This window comes from Macaca mulatta, chromosome 7 (assembly GCF_049350105.2).
Source record: "Macaca mulatta isolate MMU2019108-1 chromosome 7, T2T-MMU8v2.0, whole genome shotgun sequence".
Taxonomy (NCBI): domain Eukaryota; kingdom Metazoa; phylum Chordata; class Mammalia; order Primates; family Cercopithecidae; genus Macaca; species Macaca mulatta.
In genome coordinates, this window is record NC_133412.1 from 10762678 (window position 1) to 10781883 (window position 19206).

The following is a 19206-nucleotide window of genomic DNA, read 5'->3' on the forward strand; positions in this document are numbered from 1 at the left end:
TCAGCAAATGCAAAAGAATTGAAATCATAACAGTCTCTCAGACCACAGCAAAATCAAATTAGAATTCAAGAAACTCACTCAAAATCACACAACTTCATGGGAAGTGAACAGCCTGCTCCTGAGTGACTCCTGGGTAAATAACGAAATTAAGGCAGAAATCAAGAAGTTCTTTGAAACCAGTGAGAACAAAGAGACAATGTACCAGAATCTCTGGGATGCAGCTAAAGCAGTATTAAGAAGGAAGTTTATAGCACTAAATGCCCACCTCAAAAAGCTAAAAAGGTCTCAAATTGACATCCTAACATCACAACTAAAAGAACTAGAGAACCAAGAGCACACAAACCCAAAAGCTAGCAAAAGACAAGAAATAACCAAGATCAGGGTTGTGGAACTAAAGGAGACAGAGACACAGAAAGTCCTTCAAAGCATCAACAAATACAGGAGCTGGTTTTTTGAAAAAATTAATAAAATAGACTGCTAGCTAGACTAATGAAAAGAGAAGAATCAAATAGACACAATAGAAAATGATAAAGGGGGTATCAGCATTGACCCCACAGAAATTCAAACAACCATCAGAGAATACGATAAACACCTCTATGCAAATAAACTAGAAAATGTATAAGGAATGGATAAATTCCTGCACATATACACTCTCCCAAGACTGAACCAGGAAGAAATTGAATTCCTGAATAGACCAATGATGAGTTCTGAAATTGAGGCAGCAACAAATAGCCTACCAACCAAAAAAAGCCCAGGACAAGATGGACTTAACAGCTGAATTCTACCAGAATTCTACCAGGTACAAAGAGGAGATGGTACCATTTCTTCTGAAACTGTTCCAAACAATTGAAAAGGAGAGACTCCTCCCTAACTCATTATATGAGGCCAGAATCATCCTGATACCAAAACCTGGCAGAGATGCAACAAAAAAAGAAAACTTTAGGCCAATATCCCTGACGAATATCGATGTGAAAATCTCAATAAAATATTGGCAAACCAAATCCAGCAGCACATCAAAAAGCTTATCCAGCATGATCGAGATGGCTTCATCCCTGGGATGCAAGGCTGGTTCAACATATGCAAATCAATAAACACAATTCATGACATAAACAGAACTAAAGACAAAAATCACATGGTTATCTCCATAGACACAGAAAAGGTTTTTGACAAAATTCACCATTTCTTCATGGCTAAAACTCAATGAACTAGGTATTAATGGGAAATACCTCAAAATAATAGTAGCCATTTATGACAAAGCCGCAGCCAATATCATACTGAATGGGCAAAAGCTGGAAGCATTCCCCCTTGAAAACCAGCCCAAGACAAGGATGCCCTTTCTCACAGCTCCTATTCAAGATAGTGTTGGAAGTTCAGGCCAGGCCAGTCAGGCAAGAGAGAGAGAGAAAGGGTATTGAGACAGGAGGAGAGGAAGTCAAACTGTCTCTGTTTGCAGATGACATGATCCTGTATCTAGAAAACCCCATCATCTCAATCCAAAAGCTTCTTAAGCTGATAAGCAACTTCAGCAAAGTCTCAGGATACAAAATCAATGTGCAAAAATCACAAGCATTCATATACACCAACAACGGACAAGCAGAGAGTCAAATCATGAATGAATTCCCATTAATACTTGCTACAAAGAGAATAAAATACCTAGGAATACAGCTAACAAGGGAAGGGAAGGCCTTCTTCAAGGAGAACTAAAAATCACTCCTCAAAGAAATTGGAGATGACCCAAACAAATGGAAAACATTCCATGCTCATGGATAGGAAGAATCAATATCATGAAAATGGCCATATTGCCCAAAGTAGTTAATAGATTCAATGCTATTCCCATTAAACTACCATTGACGTTTTTCACAGAATAAGAAAAAACTACTTTAAAATTCATATGGAACCAAAAAAGAGCCCATATAGCCAAGACAATCCTAAGCAAAAGGAATAAAGCTGGAGGCATCACACTACCCAACTTCAGACTATGTTATAAGACTATAGTAACTAAAACAGCATGATACCGGTACAAAAACAAACACATAGACCAATTTAAGAGAATAAAGAACTCAGAAATAAGACCACACACCTACAACGATCTGATCTTTGACAAACCTGACAAAAACAAGCAATGGGGAAGTGATTCCCTATTTAATAAATGATGCTGGGAGAACTGGCTAGCCATATGCAGCAAATTGAAACTGGACCCCTTCCTTATACCCTATACAAAAATTTACTCAAGATGGATTAAAGACTTTAATGTAAAACCTAAAACTATAAAAACCCTGGAAGAAAATCTAGGCAATACCATTCAGGACATAGGCACAGGCAAAGATTTCATTATAAAAACATCAAAAGCAAATGCAACAAATGCAAAAATTGACAAATGGGATCTAATTAAACTAAAGATCTTCTGCACAGCCAAAGAAATTATCAGAGTGAACAGACAACCTACAGAATGGGAGAACATTTTTGCAATCTATCCATCTGACAAAGGTCTAATGTCTAGAATCTGCAAGGAACTTAAACAAATTTATAAGAAACAAAAACTCATTAAAAAGTGAGCAAAGCATGTGAACAGACAGTTCTCAAAAGAAGACATTTATGTGGCCAATAAACATATGAAGAAAAGCTCAACATCACTGATCACTAGAGAAATGCAAATCAAAACCACAATGAGATACCATCTCATGCTAGTCAGAGTGGCAAGTATTAAAAAGTCAAACAACAGATGCTGGCGAGGCTGTGGAGAAATAGGAATGCTTTTAAACTATTGGTGGGAATGTAAATTAGTTCAACCATTATAGAAGACAGTGTAGCAATTCCTCAAATACCTAGAACCAGAAATACCATTTGACCCAGCAATCCCATTACTGGGTATGTATCCAAAGGAATATAAATTATTCTATTATAAAGATACAGGTGCACATATGTTCACTGAAGCTCTAGGTACAATAGCAAAGACACAGAATCAACCCAAATGCCCATCAGTGATAGACTGGATAAAGAAAATGTGGTACATATACACCATGGAATACTATGCACCCATAAAAAGGAATGAGATTGTGTCGTCTGCAGGGACATGGATGTAGCTGGAAATGATTATCCTCAGCAAACTAATTCAGGAACAGAAAACAAAGCACCACATGTTCTCAGTTATAAGTGGAAGTTGAACAATGAGAACACATGGACCCAGGAAGAGGAGCAACACACACTATGGCCTGTCGAGGGGTGGGGGGTAGGAGGAGGCATAGCATCAGGAAAAATAGCTAATACATGCAGGGCTTAATGCTTAGGTAAGGGGCTGATAGGTGCAGCAAACCACCATGGCACATGTCTGTGTAACAAACATGCACATCCTGCACATGTATCCCAGAACTTAGAATAAAATAAGATACAAAAAAAAAAAAAAAGTTCTTGTGATGTTACTTGCACATTGAGCCAATTCTCAATCACTCAGGGCCTAATGATGCAAACCCACAAGAGGTGGGTCCATTTCCCCTTCCTCTTCATAGCCTTTGCCCTCTGAGAGGCTCCCAGGTGTACCCCTCAAGGAGATGGGGAAAAGAAGGGTCATTTTGTTATCTGTAATGCTTTGTATTCTCTCTGTTGAAGGGGTTTAATTACAAAAATTGGGGAGAGATTAAAACGGAAAAAGAGAGACACTTGCAGAAAAGGAATACAACAGGGACAGAGAGATGGAAGGGCAGGTAACGTGGAGTTGGGGAACACCAAGAAACAAAGAGGGACAGACCTCAAGGCAGAGAAGAAGGATGTTTGAGAGATAGGGGACACTGAGAAAGGAGGGTGATAGAGAACAAAGAGAGAGGAAAGTCAGATGAAAGGACCACAGATACAGAAAGCAAAGGAACCGTCAACAAATGGAGTGAGGGAAAGCAGGCATGTACAGAGAAACGTGATGAGAAAAACACATGCAGAGATCTCAGAATACACGCAGAGACGTGGAGGGGGGTGCAAGAGGAGAGACAAAGAGAAAACTAACATGGAGATAGAGGCAAAGACCCAGTGATAGAAATCCTTTCAGCCTTATGATTAATCAATGCCAAGAAGGTGTGATTGTTTAAAAGAATCATGGGTTAAGTTTATGTTTTTAATGTTTTTATTTAAAAGAAAAAAAAAAAGTGTGACAGACAACCAGGGGTAAATGGAAGGGGAAGCATCTGCTGTAGATAGAAGAGTCACTGTCACAGTCACCATTGAAATTACCTCTTTAGATTACAGGGAAATCATGATTACACATTCAGTGAATACCCATTGATGCTATGAGCTGAAATATTATGGTAACATTAACAGGATGAGTTATAAGTTGCTTGAAAATAAATGTGCTAAAAGGAGTCATTTCCCTTTGTTTGTGAAAATAGCTTTAAACTTGAATGTGAATATTTCCTTCTGTTGCTCTGTTAGCTGGGAAACTTCATTTTGTAACTGCTGGTACAATGGCCGCCCAAGGAAGCAGCCCATGGTGCACCATGGGGGGCTGTTAGGAGTGGGACCCAGTGGGTGTTCATCAGGGCGCTGCTGCTGGCTGGTGCCTAAACCATGTCAATCTCATGGTTTTTAGCGGAAACAATCGCACAGCTGCCCCCATCACCCTGCCTATAGGAGAAGTCCTGCAGACCCTACAGGACTTGATCGCCTACTTCCAGCCCCCGGAGGAGGAGATGCGACATGAAGACAAGCAGAACAAGCTCCGCTCACTCAAAAACAGACAAAATCTTTTCAAGGAAGAGGTAAGTCAAAAAATGAAAAGTTGAAATTCACTTTGTGTCCAGAGCTAAAATATTCCTATGACTGCAACTTAGCTTTGTCTTTCTGCATGCACGTGTTTATGAGAGAGCCAGAGGACAAGAGAGATTTGGAAGCTGGGAAATTGGAAGCCAACCTTCCCTGTCCGCCAAACCTGGTTACATTAGCAATGGCTGGCACGTTCAAACCAGATTACGTTTTAAAGCTTCAGTGCCACATGTGTATCAAAAATACATTTTCAGTAAATATCAGCTGTGAGAGCATGACATTGGCTGTGATTCCCAAGTTTTGGGGCATGTTAGAATTACCTGGGAAACCTGTTTGAAAAATACAGATGCCTGGATTCTACCACATTTAGAATACCTGAGAAGCTGGTTTAAAAGACACAGAATATGTTAAGTCTTATGTCAGAATTCAGCATCTGAGTCACTGGGAGTGGGACCTGGCCATGAGGAAAATGCCAGCTGGGGCTTAAGAGACCCAGGGCCTCATTCTGGCTTCATCTCCGGCTGTGTATGACCACAGACAAGTCACAAGCCTTTTCCAAAGTCGGAGACGTGATGATTTAGTGCCAACAGGCTATGGTTGTACTTCTGGACCTGCCATACGTGGGCACAGGGCTTGTCGCTTGGGCATTTCCAAAGTTAGTGGTATGGGATGTAAACCATCCCAGCTCAGTCTTCTGATCTAACTAGACTTTGGTCCCGGGGACATTCTCAATGCCTTAAAGGCTACTGAAATTCCATTTACCATCTCCCTCCTATGTGCTAAGAACAGCTAGCACAGATTTTTACTGGGTGGCGTAGTATTTCAAATTAGCTAGAAAAGTGGTGATAGTGTTATTGTCTCTAAATCCCACCTTTTTTGGGGGGTGGGGAGGTAGGAAGCAAGCATGGTTGTTTTGTGCATCTGAATGGAACTTGAACTTACTTGATATTTAAGAGAGAAATAGGTACTATATCTAGAGCTGTTTCTGGGTGAGTCAGAACCACTTCACACCAGACCAAAAGCAGGTTTTTGTGAAACTCATTCACCCTCCCTCTTCCTAAGTATGTCCTTGGATTGAGTTAAGCACGTGGGGGCAACCTGTCAGAAGAGGCTGCTGACTCACTCTCCAAATGGATGCTATTTAGGTCTCTCAGGCATAAAAATGCATATTTTGTTTTTAGGAGGGAAAAAAACAAAACCCAACTGGCATCATGAAGGTTTATTTGCATATTGGCATTATCAGCTTTAAAAGGTGAATGATACAGGAAGGGAAAGAGCAAAACGGATTCTGCTTTCTTAATCAGCAATGTTTATATTTTCCTCCACTCTCCTTCTCAGGGAATGTTGGCTCTTGTCTTAAATTGCATTGACCGCTTAAATATCTACAATAGCGTAGCACACTTTGCAGGGATTGCAAGGGAAGAGAGTGGCATGGCCTGGAAAGAAATTCTGAACCTCCTCTACAAATTGCTGGGTAAGTACACATACAGTGCCTTCTCCCTGGGACGATTTCCATGTGAAATCCCAAGATTGTCTTTAAGTTGCCATTAACCCTGTGATATTTGGACTGCCTCATTCCTTAGAAGCCTTTTGTTAGCCATTCAGTTTTAACCCAACTGTTCATTCTGTTAACTAGTAGCAGCCAGTAGAAGCAGATGGTAATCAGTTTCACTGCAACTACCTGGGAAACTCTTGACAGTCACCTACGCTCCGTCAACCTCTATTCCTTACCTTTCATGAGGAAACAAGACTAGAGCACATTTACGATGTCTTCCAGTTTTAAACTTCTGCAAAGATATCACCTGCACTTTAAGAATTGTTATTCTCTTAAATCTGTGCCCTCTCACTTGTCCACTTGTTAGTCATGATTCCCACTGCTTTGGCCTGTTATTTATTTCATTTTGGTGAAAAGAAAAAGGTGGGAAGTAAGAATATTCCAGCAACAAGCTTATCTTCTCACAGTATGGAGTGTGTAGTGATGTTCTGGTGCCTGCTACAACAGGTTCCATCCAGAAGGCCTAGGCCACCTGCCTATGGGTGGGAGGCTGAGAGAAGGCAGTATGAGCCTATGCAAGAAGGTGGCCGCCAGGAGTTGCCCAGACACTGTGATAAGCTAGTACTTCAGGGCTTTGCTCTGTGTATGTCCCACTGAGAGGAAATCTATCATAGAAAGTTCACTAGGCCAGAAGGGAGCCCAGAGAAATCAGTCTGGACCTATTCCCCAGCTTAGGGTTCAAGCTGATTGGATTACCACAGTACTGATTGATTGTCACTTTATGACCATGTAAAGTGTCTTCAAACTCTAGTGTTTTGTATTGACCCAATAAGCATGATTTTAACAATAATACCTAACAATTATTAATCTTTGTGTGAGTGGTGAAGTATCTCTTTTGAACCCCAGAACAACACTCACTTTAGTTACTATTATTGTCATTTCGCTCATGAAGAAACCGATGTATGTGATGCTCATAACCCAAGGTTACACATCTAGTAACTGATGGAGCTATGGCTTGAGACTCAGCAGTGTAACTCCAGGACTCTTGTGCTTAACTTCCTTGTTGCAACTGACCTGAAAAGGAGGTTAGGAGCTCAGACTTGAATTGTGTCCTCTACTGACTGAAGATACAAAGCTGAGGCCCTGGAGGAGACCTTTCTTTATCCTAAATTTGCCATGTAGCAGCCTCAGTGAAATTCCAATTCAAACCTATCATGTGAAGGGCAAGCTACTTGGGGGCTAGTCAATTTACATGGACTTCTTTCAGATTTGCATCTACTCTTTTTTTGTCCTGTGGAGAGAAGGTTATTTGGTGTAGATTGGTAAAACTCAATTGACAGCAAATTCTCTCCCTTTCTTTGCAATATTGTCTGCCAGTGGCTTTCAAGTAGGAACAGGCATCAGGATCCGCAGGTGGGCTGGTTACAATACAGATGCCGAGGCCCACCCCCAGAGTTTCTAAATCAGTAAAGCTGGATGAGGCCTGAGAATTTGCATTTTTAACAAATTCTTAGGTGATGCTGATCCAGGGACCATGCCTCAAGAACCACTGTCAAATAGGGGTATATTTTAGATATTTTATAGTTACATGCTGCTATTATGCATCCATTAGTGTATAGCCGACCTTTCCAGCTGTGTTCACTGGGATGCCTGCCTTTAGCACTGAAGAATAATAAACCTGTAGCTAAATTTAAGAAAACATTGCAAGAAGTTGAGTTCTTAAGTCAGTAACCAAGCCAGTATTAAATTCTTGCTTATCACAATGAAGTAATTTCATTACTTTATGCATTTATTGTCTCCATTGCCTGCTTGATGCAGGCAGGGAATCTCCCTCCCTTCCCCATTGCTCTAGTCTGAACAACTGAGCAGGTGTTTGGTACATAGCAGGCTCTCTGGAAATACTTGTAAAGTGAGCCAATACTCGATTTTTGTTTTTCTAAGTATAGAAAGAGGTTGGGTGTGTTGGTTCACACCTGTAATTCCAACAGTTTGGGAGGCTGAGGTAAGGAGGATCAATTGAGGCCAAGAGTTCAAGACCAGCCTGAGCAACATATTGAGACCCCCATCTCAATTAAAAATATTTACTCCAGGCATGGTAGCTCGCTCCTGTAATCCCAGCACTTTGGGAGGCCAAGGCGGGTGGATTTGAGGTCAGGAGTTCGAGACCAACCTGGTCAACATGGTGAAGCCCCATCTCTACTAAAAATACAAAAATTAGCTGGGTGTGGTGACACATGCCTGTAATCCCAGCTACTTGGGAGGCTGAGGCAGGAGAGTCACTTGAACCCAGGAGGTGGAGGTTGCAGTGAGCTGAGACTGCACCACTGCACTCCAGCCTGGGCAACAAGAGTGAAAACTACATCTCAAAAAAAAAAAAAAAATTTAAAAATTAGCTGGACATGGTGGTGCATGCCTATAGTCTTAGCTACTCTGGAGGCTGAGGCAAGAGATCACTTAAGCTCAGGAGTTCATGGCTGCAATGAGCCACTGTACTCCAGCCTGGGTGACTGACTGAGACTGTCTCTAAAAAAAAAAAAAAAAGAAAAGAAAAAAGAAGCAGAATTGTGTCAGAGGGCTAGGTAGAGTAAGACTGGCATTCAGTTCCTTTTAGTTGCTAAGCGAAGTGTTCAACAGCTTTCCAAGTTCTCATGCGCATCATTATATCCTTGAACCTCTGTGATCAAACATCTCCTTGTTTGCAGCTGCTCTCATTCGTGGAAACAGAAACAATTGCGCTCAATTCTCCAATAACCTTGATTGGCTCATCAGTAAATTGGACAGACTAGAATCTTCCTCAGGTGAGAATTGACAGGAAACTATAACTAGAAAAGATGAAGGGTTTTCTTTTTCTTTCTGTAAAAAAGAAAACAAAGTTGAATCTTTTCCAATGGATTGTAAACAATCCTCAAATCATTACTTCAAAATTAAGAAGAAATAGTCTTCAAGCTTCCTGGCACCTGTACAACTTTATTTAACAACTCTAACCCAGACTTCAACAGTCCGTCCTTTATAATTTTTTACTCTGTGCCTTCGTTGTTATTCCGTGCCTTCATTTTAGTCCTTGGGTCCATTAATCACCCCCCTGCAACCCCACCCACCCAGTGATCCTTGTCTCCTTCTAACTCCTGTTATATTCTTATTCTCTGGGTTTTCAAACCCTTTTCAGTATTGTCCAAACTATATTTCTTATAGTTCTAAAAGCAGGAGTGAAGAGTGACAGGGATGAGAGGAAAAATGATCCCCACTCACCCCTCTCCCCTGACTCACCCTTCACATCATATCTATAGTCCCCCCTCATGACTTACGGAGAATCTGAGCCAAGAGTGTGGTCGTCATTGGGAAGTGACCATGCTGCAGGGCTTAGCAGTTTGCTTCCTCCGAGATGAGTAAACATGGCAGTTGTAGGCCCCTCGTGGGGAAGCTGAAGCTGGAGGGTTTTGATGCTTTTCTCATAGTCTAGAAATGACAGGTGTTTTAACAGACCGGCCAAGAGAGGTTTCCCCAAGGATCATCCACCTACACACATCTTCCTAAGCCTCTCTTTTCTTCAGTGCCTCAGTCTCATGGGCTAGATTACATTTCAGGCTAATTTATGAAAACATTGAGTAAAAAACAGAATCAAAAGGAATTTTCTTAATAAAACTGATTAAGCTATTAGCCAACTACTTCCCTTGAATTTCCATCATGATGTTACCATGGATGTGCCAGGCCGCAGAGGCACTCGTTTTTCTTAAGCCTTCACTTACATAACTTATCCAGTGTACCAAAAAAGGGGGAAAAAGCCAAATCGACTTTATTGTGTGAGCTTACAATTTGTTTGATACATGAGTAGACCTAAGATAAAAATAATTTCTAAGGTAGTTCCTAGAAAAATTCTTATTTGGGAGAAACTCAGAATATTTTCCAAATTACTGGAATGACCTTTAGAATTTATAGTAAACTGGACATCTTCTTTTATATCTATTTTTAAATGAAGTATTATTTAGTTTGATCAAATGAAAATTTTTATTTTATAGCTGCTTCTCTATATTTTAACATACAAATGTCATGTATTTGTCCAGGAAGCAGGAGATAGGGTTTGTGCTGAATTAAAATCACCAGTAAATTACAGCCCGGTTGGCCTCCAGGAGGGCTCTGAAGGCTACCGGAAATGAATGCATTTTTTCTGGCTGGAAATATTTGATAGATTCAAAGAATTGATGATATCCTGTCCCCTCAGGAAGGTCTGTTCACACTCAGGTTACTAAATTATGGTCACTTCTGCAGGGCATTTAATGTCCAAATGATGTTTGTGGCATTCATGTAGGTATCTTGGAAGTTTTGCACTGCATCTTAACTGAAAGTCCGGAAGCCTTAAATCTGATAGCAGAGGGCCACATCAAGTCCATCATCTCCCTGTTGGATAAGCACGGGCGGAATCACAAGGTAGGTGTGGAAAGAACAGTGATTGACTTTGCCTGGTGTTTCCCTCCCTAACGTTCATGGCCATTGTGTATTATTGAGAGTATGTTGATTAATCTCTTTCTGGACTGTGATAAAAATCTTGGGAAATTGGAAAAAGACTTTCCCTGCATACAAGCACACTCCAAGGTGGGCAGCCGCACTGGCCTTTGGATGGTTCCGTGGGTTTTCACCAGCTCCCCAGTGGCCACTCATTATCATTAACCCTTAACACCGGCTCACTGTGGGACACTCAATAGGCCCTGTCTGCACAAGGCCAACCGTACGGGACTGGTCCAGGAACTTAGTAGTGAAACAGCTTATACCAAGGTGTATGAAAAGATATGAAGAAATCAGATTTAAAACAGTGTAGAAAGTCTTAGCAACGTGGTTTGTTATTAAACAAAATCAGATTTACTATGAGTGAAACCAAATGAAGTAAATGAGTCTGTGCCTGTGCAAGCAGGAGAACTGAAGCCACTGGTCCCTCCCTTTTATACAAAGCAGCTATATGAGTTGGGGCCTCAGTTATGTCATCTGTAAAATGGAGACAGTGGCATCTCACTAAGTAGAATGCTATATCATTTTTTTGAGATCTCACAGTTCTGACATCTCTATTTTTATGAAGTTATATCTCTAAGACACAGTGATCTATGGGGAAAGTCTACTAAAATACGGAGAGTTTTTTTCCTGACCCTTCAACATCTGCACACACATGGGGGCTACTGTGCTAATTAGTGGACAGACGCAATATTCAACAGCCCAGGAGGTATATTTCAGAGCAGAAATCATGATGGGACATGTGGGACTGCAGCTGTGCTTCCACAGAGCAGAGAGAAGTAGGCTTGGTCACTGGCAGTCTCTGCTTGTCATCATCGGCGGGGACTGCATATCTGAGACAGCTCAGTGTGTCCGGGAGATCGAGACTTGGCAGCATCGACTGTATGACATGCATCCTCCTTGGGCAGCAGAAAGCCGTGGTCCTTAGCATGTGTGAAATTGTTTGACAAAGAATAAAAAGAAATACGTGGGATCTGAAATTGCTTTTCCAAATGGGGTAAATGAAAGGCAAGCATGAAGCTTCAGCTTCAGTCCAGATGCTCTGCGTTCCAACACGTTCCTTCCTGTCTGGGAAGTATAATGAGAAGGATCGATAAGCACCTGAGCAACGCGTGCTAGGAGCCATGGGCTACATGCAAATGTCAGAGAAGCCTTTTCACAGGAAAGCTGCTCTCGTCTCATTGCCCCAGAGGTTTCTTTATTATTAGAACACATAGTGTACTTAATAAATAACCAACTTTGTTGTGGCTTCTTTCAGCCAAAAGTCACAAAGCATTTGATGCATGTCACTTGGTGGCAAGTTGATTACTATTCTACCCATTCCACAGTTAGGAAAATTCAGGCCCACCAAGCTGAAGTGTTTTGCTAGAAATCAATGCCTGATCTGATATGTTATCAGAGTAGCCTTTAATCTTCTAGAACCAAGACATTGTTAGAGAAATTCTGGTAATGTAAAAGTTGAAGCAATGTGATCTTGATACCTAAGAGTCTTTTCAAAGATGTTCCTTTTCCATTTTTGGATAGATTTTTGGGTAAAGGTTTGTCATGAATTCAGGTCCTTCCTTAGGTATTACTCCATTGGATAGCTTTTATTTTCAAAGAGAAAAAACAGGTTCAAATCATCACTAATGTATTTGTGGTCATTTTGCAAAGAATGTGCTGAGTGGAGGCCAAACTTCCATGCAACACTTCATCTTTGCTTGGAAAATGCCAAGGTAACGTTTTTCTGTCCGGGCTGCATTGTTGCCTCCAGTCCTAGAATTTCAGGAGTCTCTGACCAATCCACTTAGTTTTCGGTGAAGACAGTGACTCAAAATATGCAGAATTTTAAAGGCACAAGGGACCTCAGAAGTCCTCTCACAAGAGCAACAACAGTAATGATAACCAACATTTATTTTGCACTTAACAAATGCCAATTATTGCTGTCAGTGTTCATGTGTGTCTTATTCAGGTCTCATTACAACCTTACAACATAGCATCATTATTATTTGTACATGACAGTTGCAGAAAGAAGGGCGGGCCCTGGGTCCTTGGATGTTAAGTGGTTTCCCAGGGTCACACAGCTAATTAATAATTAATGACACACTAGGAGCAGAAATTGAATATTCTTTCCAGTGTTTTTTTCCAAGCTGCAGCCTGTTGTTCTTCAGAATCCAAATGTTCTGTGAGAATATATTTAATTTTGTGATTTTATTTTTATAATTATCTAAATACAAAACTTCTGCAGTGAAAAATTTACCACTAGAAAGCATTTTATTTGCTTTTTTATTTATAAAAAATAAGGGGTACAAGTGCAATTTTGTTACCTGGATATATCGCGTAGTGCTGAAGTCTGGGTTTTTATTGTAACCCCAACCCAGATAATGTACATTATACTCATTAAGCAATTTCTCATCATTTACCCCCTTCCACACTTCGAAGTTGCCGGTGCCTATCACCCCACTCTCTGTGTCCACATCTCCACATTATTAAGCTCCCACTTAATCGTGAGAATATGCAGTATTTGACTTTCTGTATCTGAATTATTTCACTTTAAGATTATGGCTTGCAGTTCTATCTGTGTTGCTGCGAAAACCTGATTTCATTCTTTTTTATGACTGAATAGTATTCTATTGTGTTTGTATATACACCACATTTTCTAATCTTCCCTTGATGGATATGTACGTTCATTCCATGTCTTTGCTATTGTGAATAGGGCTGTGATAAACATATAAATGCAGATATCTTTTTGATATAGCAATTTATTTTCCTTTGGGTAGATACTCAGTAGTGGGATTGCTGGATCAGATGGTAGATCCATTTTTAGTTCTTTGAGAAATCTTCATACAGTTTTCCATAGGGGTTGTACTAATTTACATTCCCACCAACGTGTATAAGCATTCCCTTTTCTCTGTATCATCACCAACATTTGTTATTTTTTAATCTTTTTCAATAATGGCCATCCTGACTAGTGTTAAGATGACATCATAGTGGTTTTAGTTTGCATTTCTCTGATGATTAGTGATGCTAAGCATTTTTTCATATGCTTGCTGGCCATTCACGTGTTTTCATTTGAAAAATGTCTGTCTATGTCCTTTGCCCACTTTTTAATGGGATCATTTGTTTTGTTGTTGTTGTTGTTGAGTTATTTGAGTTCCTTGTAAATTCTGGATATTAGTCCTTTGTTGGATGCATAGTTGGCAAATATTTTCTCCTATAGGTTTTCTGTTCACTCTATTGATTATTTATTTTGCTTTGCAGAGCTTTTTCATTTAATTAAGTCACATTTATCTATTTTTTGTTTTTGTTGCTTGTGCTTCTGAGGTCTTAGTCATGAATTCTTTGCCTAGATCAATGTCTGGAAGAATTTTCCCTGGGTTTACTTCTAGGATTTTTATAGTTTCAGGTCTTACACTTAAGTCTTTAATTATATCTTGAGTTGGTTTTTGTATATAGTGAAAGAGAGGGATCCCATTTTCATTTTTCTGCATATGGCAATCCAAATTTGCCAGCACCATTTGTTGAAAAGGGCATCCCTTCCGCAGTGTATGTTCTTTTCGACTTTGTCAGAAATCAGTTGGCTGTAGCTATGTGGCTTTGTTTCTAAGTTCTCTATTCTGTTCCATTGATCCATGTGTCTATTTTTATACCAGTACCATGCTATTTTGCTTACTATAGCCTTGTAGTATAACTTGAGGTCAGGTAATTGTGTCACGCGTGTCTGTGTGAGGAGACCACCAAACAGGCTTTGTGTGAGCAATAAGGCTATTTCATCTGGGTGCAGGCAGGCTGAGTCTGAAAAGAGAGTCAGCAAAGGAAGATAGGGGTTGGGGCTCTTTTATAGGATTTGGGTGGGTAGTGGAAAATTACAGTCAAAAGGGGGTTTGGGTCACATGGTGCTCAGTGGGGGAGGTTTTGAGCCAGGAGAAGGAATTTCACAAGGTTAATTGCTCAGTTAAGGTGGGGCAGGAACAAATCCCAATGGTGGAATGTCATCAGTTAAGGCAGGAACCGGCGATTTTCACTTCTTTTGTGATTCTTCACTTGCTTCAGGCCATCTGGATGTATCTATGTGCAGGTCACAGGGGATACGATGGCTTAGCTTGGGCTCAGAGGCCTGAAAGTAGTGTGATGCCTCCAGCTTTGTTCTTTTTGCTCAAGATTGTCTGGGCTACTCAGGTTCTTTTTTGGTTACATAGGAATTTTAGGATTGTTTTTTCTAATTCTGTGACTGACACTGGTATTTTGATAGGGATTGTATTGAATCCATAGATTGCTTTGGGCAGTATGGTCATTTCAAAGATACTCATTCTTTTGATCCATGAGCATGGGATGTTTTTCCATTCCTTGGTGTCATCTGCAATTTCATCAGTGTTTCATAATTTTTTTTTAGAGATCTTTCACCTCCTGGGTTAAATATTTTCATAGGGTTTTGTTTTTTGGCAGCTATTGTAAATGGGATTGCCTAGAAGGCATTTTCATATAAGTTAGTGTTTGGCAGACTGGAATTGGAGGGCTCCTATGGGTTCATGAAGGTAGCCTTTAGGGTATGACATTTTTCCTTTAAATATAATCTTACATCTTATGGGTTTGAGATGTTGAAATTCTTTCTGTACCTTGCCACTTCCAATTATATGCTTAGAATTGAGACTACATATAATGGTAGCAATTATTATACCTTTACTTCTTTGCTAAAATATTCAAGTTGTTAGCTTTGTCCCTTTCTTGGAAATAACTGCCACTCATCAAAAGCATGATCAGATTTGAGGTCAAAAAGTTATAGGGAAAGAACACAGTCTTTGGAGTGAAAAGGACAGGAGTGTGTTGCAGTGCTCACTCCGTATTTTCTGAATGCACTTAACCCTTTGACCTCTCAGTGATTTCACTCTTGTGGATCCTTCAGCAGCTCCTCACTTCCTACTTTTCCAGGACTCATCAAAATTCTTCTCTGGTCAATTAATAAATAAATAAAAATAAATAAATTATTGTCTGCTCTTTGAAACTTAGTTCAAACGCCACTTCCTTCATGAATCTTTTTCTGATTCCAGTTGGAATTCGTCTCTTCTCTTATGATTTGTTCTCTGCTGTAATGATTGTTCTAATCTGCCTCCTATTATAGTTATTTTTACATATCTATTTCTCTTACACCTATAAGTTCCTTTGTGGTAGGGACTGTCTTTGTAATCCTCATAGCGCCCAGCTAAGATGTTGTACATGGCAAGCGTTCATACGTGTTTGTTAAAGATTTAATAAATGAATAAAAGGAACAAATGAGTGAGCTAGAATCTACTCCTGTTTCACCTTGAACTAATGGAAGCTCACATATATGTACAGGCCTCATCTCATCCCACAGGTGCCTTATAAGTGGCAAGAAACCCACTATGTTAGTAGCACTAATTTTGTTATTTGGTAAAAAGAATGATGAAAATTCTAACAGTCACCCTGTAGTTTTTCCAGAGTAAGATTCTGCTAATATATAAATAAAATATGCATTTTCTACTTGCCCCTGAAGCTGCCTTAATCCAAACCTGCTCAAAGTTGTCATAGATAAAGACTTTTTATTATCTTTGTTTTTCAAGGATTTGGGGCTACCTTTGAGAAAAATATATGATAAAATAGTAATATCATTGATTCTCAGAAAGTATCAATCAGGAATCAAAGGTTTAGCCTGGGGGGGGTCTGAATAGCACTCGTTTCTCAAATATAGAACTTGATATAAAAATCTCAGAATAAATATAGTTAGCATTTGTTTAGTAAGACTGTTTTTACAGATGAAATCTAATGATAAAAATGCAACAGCCAAACAATGTTTCCATAGATATTTATCTTCAAAGTATAATTCCCATATAAGCTTGTGTTTGGGATAGACAGTAATAGAGATAAAAGCAAAATGAGAGACTCTCGAGTGAAATGTGGTATCAATGATGAGAATGAATACAACCAGAAACAAATGAACCCCACAAATGGGCCATTGATTAGGGAGGCCTAACTCTGATGACATACAACCCCATATTGTCAGTGGCTTAGCGTAGTCAAAATTTATTTTTGCTCATATGACTCTCCAAGGCCAGTGGGAGGGCTCCAGTGAGTGTGGTTATTGGCTTCACCATCCCCTAAGGGCAGAGCCTCACAGACAATAAGGTGTTTACAAGTTTCCTGGGGATCATGTTAACATGAAGGCTCTGATTCAGTAATTTGGGCGTGGGGCTAGGGCTAAGCATCCGTATTTCTAGAATGGTAGCACTATGGCTGATGATCTAGATGGTACCAGTGCTGCTGTTCTGGGGATCACACTTGAAATAAGGAGATCTTTGGGCTTTGGAATCCCTTGTTGGATATCTGTATCCAGTGGAAGGAAGGTAAGGTTGGTGGGGCCCACTCCTGGGGCCCACCCACTTCCTATTGGCCAGAATTTAGTCAGATGATCCCCTATCCCTGCAAGTGAAGGCTGGGATATAAAGCCTTTGTATGTTCAGAAGGAGAAGAAAATGGAGTCTGGTGAATACTCAGCAGTACCTGCCTCTGCAGTCAGGTATTCCAGAGGTCACCAAGATGCCCCCTGTCTGTCAGAAAGTACAGATGGCCTCTAGCTGCAATGCCTGCATGCCCCCCCCACCATGGTGGACTGGACCTGTCTGCACTCCCTTTTCTTTTAAAAGAACCTGTGAACCCAGAAAATCTGAGACAGGTCTTAGTTAATTTAGAAAGTTTATTTTGCCAAGGTTGAGGACATGCCCGTGACAGAGCCTCAGGAAGTCCTGACGACATGTGCCGAAGGTGGTCCAGGCACAGCTTGGTTTTATACATTTAGGGAGACGTGAGACGTGAGACATCAATCAGTATATGTAAGAAGTACAATGGTTCAGTCTGGAAAGGCGGGACAACTTGAAGCAAAGGCAGGAAGACTGGAAGCTGAGAAGGAGCTTCCAGGTCACAGATAGGTGATACACAAATGGTTTTATTCTTCTGAGTTTCTTATTAGCCTTTCCAAAGGAGGCAATCAGATAATGCATCTATCCCAGTGAGCGAAGGAGTGACTTTGACTAGAATGGGAGGCAGGTTTGCCCTAAGCAGTTCCCAGCTTGAGTTTTCCTTAGTGATTGTGGGGGCTAAAGACATTTTCCTACACATTTCCCCACTTTTCTTTTTTTTTTTTAATCTTTTGGAGACAGGATTTTACAAGAGAATGAGTCTCTGGTCTCAGGTTTCATCTGATCTCTTATAGCTGGAAGGGTTTATTCCTAGATGGGTAGGTCCCAAAAGCTCATTTTTAGGAGGTTGTGAAGTCCCACATCCTGTGAAGAGAAAACAGCGGGGAAGAAGGGAGAAAAAAACAACAAACAAGAACAATCCTGGAAAAATCCATATAGGCCACGTTACTCTGAAGTCGTACATTAGTAGGCAGGTGTGAAAGTGGCTTATGTACGTAAACAGGTTGCTGTTACTTTCTTCTGAAGTTTATTTAAGTTGTCTGGCTTCAGTACACAGGGTTTTAAGAAAGCACAACTTAGTTTTCAGTGACTCCAAATTAGGAAAAATGGAAAAAAGAAGGAAAAAAATTTGAAAACATTATTTTGAAGACTTGTAACCAGGAAAAATTAGAATTCGGTCCCAAACTGTAGAAAACAATAAAATTGAAAAAAATATCAGGCAGACCAGAATCTAACAACAGGTCTACTTGAAACATAATTTTTCTCTCTGCAGTTTCCCATTTTCACTAAAGACAAATCATGGTAGGACTGGTTTGCTTTATCATACTTGGCCTAATATTTGTATACAGTGCAGCAAGGGTAATTAGTTTTTACATAGACTTTTAAATGGGCTTTGATGGAACTTTGCTGCATAGCAGGAATCTCAGATATGACTTTTTAAAGCTGAGCCCAGCCATGGATTTGTGCCATCAAATACCTATGAGGTGGGTGAATTTCCTCTCCTCTGGAGGGTCCAAGATAAACCTAGGGCTTCTGCACATGTCAGAAAGTGACATTCTTTACTTACCTCAGAAACCCTGTATATGGACTGTGTACACAAAATATGAGGCCATTTGTTCCAAGGGCTTTATTGGCTCCATAAGTCAAGTTTGATTCCTTAAAGGAAAGCACACCATTCCAGTCAAAGCCTTGGTAAAATAACCAATGTATCTCACTGTGCCCTATTACAAAAGAAAACTGATTTTTATTGCACTTATGCAAATAACTCTATTGCCATAAACTGAGACTACTCACGAATAGGTTCCAAATTCTGGAGAAATTAGGTAGAGAGAAACAAATATGCTCCAAATTTTGTTCACAGGAGTGTTCTTTACTCAATTGTTAAAAGCCACAAATAGCTTAAAAGTTTTCTTAACTCTGTAAAACAAAACAAAGTATCAGCAACGTTTGAAGCAAAGAGTCAAAAAGATTACTTCAGTTTTTTGTTGCTTCAGTTAATTTCAGTTAACTTCTGTTCTGTTTGATAGCCATGAACATTTTAGCTCTCCATGAAAG

General features: G+C 40.1%; 1 protein-coding gene across 1 annotated transcript in view; it reads left to right on the top strand.

Moving 5' to 3' along the window:
* RYR3 (ryanodine receptor 3) overlaps positions 1–19206 on the top strand; it is a 566953-nt gene that overhangs the window by 276702 nt on the left and 271045 nt on the right. Inside the window, exons 13-16 of the mRNA XM_028850703.2 lie at positions 4574–4742; positions 6085–6220; positions 8944–9039; positions 10548–10666. Of these exons, the coding sequence (XP_028706536.2) occupies positions 4574–4742; positions 6085–6220; positions 8944–9039; positions 10548–10666 (520 nt within the window). The remainder of the gene's footprint in view (positions 1–4573; positions 4743–6084; positions 6221–8943; positions 9040–10547; positions 10667–19206) is intronic.